Raw genomic sequence first — 4691 nt, forward strand, 5'->3', positions numbered from 1 at the left:
TCCATGAGGTCTATAAGAACTAGGAGTTCGACTATCCCCTGTAGTTGTTGTAGCCGATCGCTGCTGTAAATCTATCGGTTGTGATGGTGATCCAACACTAATTGATGGAATGCGATGTGATACAAAGGGAGGAGCACTTTGTGACTGCAGTTGATTAGTAGGCGTGATTGGCATGGGGTATTGTCCTTGGTCAAGTCCGGCTGGATGAGGGGGTGCAGAAACCGGACTTCCGTGCAGGGGCAGATAAGAGGGGATTGCTGCATTCTGTTGTGGCTGATAAGCATGATGTGGATACGATATATAGGGGTATTGTGGGTAATGAGTTTGACCCTGATAATGAAGTTGCTGTGATGGTGGTGGTGGTGGATGATGTGGTGGTTGAGCTGTTGGGGGTCCACCTCCTATTAAATGTGGATGATATGGCAAATGACTTTGCGGTTGTGGTATATGAGTCTGCAAAGGAGGGACCAGTTGAAAAAGATGACCATGTGGAGGGGCAGCTTGTGGTGGTGGGGGATGTTGCAATGGAGGGGATCCACTATTAGGGTTGATATTACCATGTTGAGAGAAAGAAGGTAATTGAGATGACACTGGAGGTGGAGGAGGAGGAGGAGGAGGAGGAGGAGGTGGTGGTTGGTATGGCATCGGAGCTGCTGGTGTTGAGTGGGAATGTTGCAATGGGGCTCTTGAGCTATGATTGGGATCAATATATGGAGGTTGAGGAGGTAAAGAAGTTGAATGACCAGGTAACGGCGGACGAGGATTTAGATTATCGTCCTTAATTGTATCTCCAGCACTTTTTTGTCTCTTGTGAATTCCACTTGAAGACCCTTCTACTACCCCACCTGAATTTTGTAATGAATGCCCTTCACCCGGTGCATCAAATGAATCTCGAAGGTTAAGATTACTGGCACTACCATCTTCTCCTTCAATCACAGGCTTATATGTGGAACCACTTAAACCAGTACAGGCATTTGCAGAATTTTGGTGTCTAGTTAAGGCATCTGGCCTGGCAAATCGTCTTGAACATTTGGAACATGCATATGGTTTTTCTCCTGTGTGTAATTTCTCGTGTCTCTTTAAATCATGAATTCTTCTAAATCTTAAATTGCATACTTTGCATATATGCGGCTTTAACGAAGAATGGATCAACTCATGACTGACCATATTATGCTTTCTAGTAAACCCTTGTGAACAAATCTTGCAGAAATATTTTTTAACTAATTTTGGTCTGGATTTGCCTGTTGTTGTAGTAGTAGTAGTAGTAGTAGCAGTTACCAATTGTTGGCTTTGAAGTTGTTCCTGATTTTGCTGGGGTTCGGAGTTTGGTTGCGGGGGATGGTGCTCATCTATAGGTAGTAGCCGTGTTGGTTGAGATGTATGTAGTTGATGCGGTAGTGATGTATGAATCACTGGGTAATTCAGTACAGCTTGTTGTTGTTGTTGTTGTTGTTGTGAATGGTAATGTTGATCAGAAATGGAACCATCAGAAGAAGAATTATTCAATGGTAGATTCCCAGTAGTAGAAGAAGAACTCAATTGATTATCTCGATTTTTCTCTCTATGTTCAAATACTTGACCATTAGTTAACTGTTGAATTGGGGGTAATGTAGGCTTTTTGGCAAAATTCTCGGTAGTTTTATCATGTTTAGGTGGGTTATTGCCCGAATCCATTTCTTATTCAAATAAGAAGATGCAAACCAAGAATAAGTAAACCTGTTGTTTAAACAAAATTGAAAGACCCAATCTTGTAAATTAAGATAAGATAAAAACACAGTGAACTTCTAATAAAATGAATATACTTGTCTATAATTTTGATTATCCCAAAGATCAAACGGTTTCTGTTCACTAGATAATGTATAACTTATTCCTATTATTATTTTTATTATTATTATTCTTCTTCTTCAGTCTATCACTTTTTTTCCAGTATTCGCCCTTCTTGATCTTCCTTTCAACAGAACCAGTTGAAATTAGTAGTAGTTGAACTATTTTGGATGTTATGATTGATATTTGATGTACTTTTCTAGTTTCCCTCAGAAAGGACCTTTACTTCTAATTCCTCGATTTTTTTGTTCCCTGGTTAATTTGTTTTGACTCTCGTTAACCGTGTAATTTTTCTTTTGCTGAGAAAAATTGAATTAGACTGAAAAAGATGACGGAATTAGAACAAATTTAGGTAAATCCGTTTCAAGCGAGATTCTTTGCTTTCCCTTTGTTTATTCAATTGGTTATATGATATAATTGTTTTAAATGAATTGACAATTAATTCCACCAACGTGTATTTTTCTCTTTTACAGTATTTGGAGATGTGTTATGAAAAGCAATGACCCGGAAATTGTAGAACTGATCTTCAATTGAAAAATGTGACTGTTGTAATAAAAAAGAAAATGAAATGAACAAAAAAAAGAAAAGAAAAAGAAAAAAAACAAAGGAAACGAGTTGAAAAACCAAACTAAAAATGAAAATTTCTCTTCTCTCCAAGAAATCTTAATGATAATGGAAAAGTGGAAAAATGGATTTGTGGATTTGTGGAAATATGGATATGTGTAATTTATCAATTTGTGAATTCGTGAACTACTGTTTAGAAGACGCGACCTATGCTAAATTAACAAGACCAAAAAGAAAAATGAACTCGTAGTTGCCTTAGACAAATTAAATGCGAGTATGATGATGTTGTTGTTGGTAATATGTAGTAGTCAAAAGTACTGGGCAAAATATAATCTGTGGAGAAATATTTAGGTGGTTCTGTATATCCTTTTATGGAAATAATGATGTCTATGATTTGTGTATTTTCTTTTGTAGATGAAATCGATGTTCACGTTTCAAAACTAGCACAATTGGGAGGAGAAGTGGTGTTCTGATAAAACTATATTATCATTGACCAATGGAATGCTCGTAATAATAGTCTGTGAGGGGGGATGACGGTTGTAGAAGTTATTACACGGCAGTAATGGTTTTTGTTGTTGTATAGATTGTAATAAGGAAGGTAGATAATTAAAATAATTAATACACCACTAAATCAAAAATCCAAAACAAGAAGAAATAATTAAAGCAAAAAAAAAAAGAAAAAGAAAAAGAAAATTTCACCAAAACCAAAAGAAAAAAATATGAATTGATTGAAAGATATATTTATATATATTTATAAAAAAATTTATTGTATTGTGTTTTTGGTTTGGTTTGGTTTTGTTTGATTTGTTTCAGCTTGTACTTAACCGCCTCCCAAACAAAATAATAATAAGAGTGGATAATCTTTTTCTGTATTTAAAGTTTATACGTTCCCTTTTGGAATTAAAATAAACCTTGAAAAGACCTAATGATTTTTTTTTTGCTTTTTTTTTAGTTTGAGTAGGTTTAGATGAAAATATAATATAGAAGAAAACTTTTTTCACCCATTCGTTTTGTATTGTCTTTTTTCAGGTTATGTGAAATTTTTCACCAAGTTCAAGAAATTTTACATCATGTTTAATGAGTTAATAATATTATCATAACCTTCTTAATTCTCTCTGTCTCTTTCTTTCTCCATCTGTGCGTCTGTGTATTTGTCTCAGTTTTAGCTCACAAACAATACAGGATTACAAAGACTATTTAATTTTGCTTTCCCTTGCTTTACTTTGTTAACTTTGAAATTGTAGAGAAGAATTATAGTAATAACAATAATAAGAATACAATAATGTTTGTTTATTTTTCATTGTTGAGCACAGAATTAAGGTAAAGTAAGAAATCAAAGTATAATTGTTTCAACCTGGCACTAAAATTCTTCCATAATTCCCTTCGCCTCCTCTACCCCCCTAGTTGCCAAACTCACATACACACCACGGGGCAAATTAATTTTTTTTGTGGGCGGTGGTGGTGCTGGTAATAGTGGTGATGCTTGTGGTTGGTAAGAAATCGGAAATGGTTTTGTGTTCAACCCATTTCATGATATCACCACCATAACTAAGTTTTATTGTATTATTTATTATTGATCGGATTTCTTTTGTGTTTGTAGAATCCTAATTATTGACTGAATAGATACACAAAGCAACTTAAGTAAAACAATCCATTATGCTTACTAACTTATGTTGCTTGGGTTAAATTTAATTATTGAGAATAAGGCACGACAGAGAATTGATTGAGATGGATGATTTACAAGAAAACGTAAAAGAAATGATCTTAATATGACATCAGCATCTATACTTGGCTCTTGTTGACTACCTGTAGTTAGTATTGAAAGTACAAATTCTATTAAAATGGGAAATTTATAATAGTAATTTCATATGATAACCGGTATTTGATTGAGTAGGAAAAACTCAACCTATTTCGCTTGCTGTTACTTGTTATAAATATTTTCTATATTCATTTGTCTGATATAATCAATCGATTTGCCTTGGAGGAAGAAAAAAATATCCGTTATTGTTGGTGGGGGATTATTATTTAATCATTTAAAGTAGTAGTCTTTTTATTATTATTATTTCTTATCTTTTTGGTGACCTGTGGGTGATGTAATGTTCTTTCTTTAAAGTTTTCCATATTCGTAAAAGACATTGACAAGTATATCCGATATTTGATAACGACTTCCAAAAACAAGATCTCAATGATGATGTTAAATCTCATTGAATCAATATCGGAATTCGATAAAATCAGAAGTATCCCATTTAATTAGATAGGCATATTATTACCCCACTATACATAATGTATGTTTCGGATTTTTT

General features: G+C 34.2%; 1 protein-coding gene across 1 annotated transcript; it reads right to left on the minus strand. All coding sequences in view use genetic code 12, as the record gives it.

The window, feature by feature from the left end:
• On the minus strand, positions 1 to 1674 carry OFI1 (Ofi1p; the record flags this gene model as incomplete). Its single annotated transcript, XM_002549278.1, has 1 exon — positions 1 to 1674. A coding segment is annotated over one exon (1674 nt), but the record flags the coding sequence as incomplete, so codon positions are not given.
• Positions 1675 to 4691: the final 3017 nt, after the last annotated feature.

Source organism: Candida tropicalis, assembly GCF_000006335.3.
Source record: "Candida tropicalis MYA-3404 genomic scaffold supercont3.4, whole genome shotgun sequence".
NCBI classification, from domain to species: Eukaryota; Fungi; Ascomycota; class Pichiomycetes; order Serinales; family Debaryomycetaceae; genus Candida; species Candida tropicalis.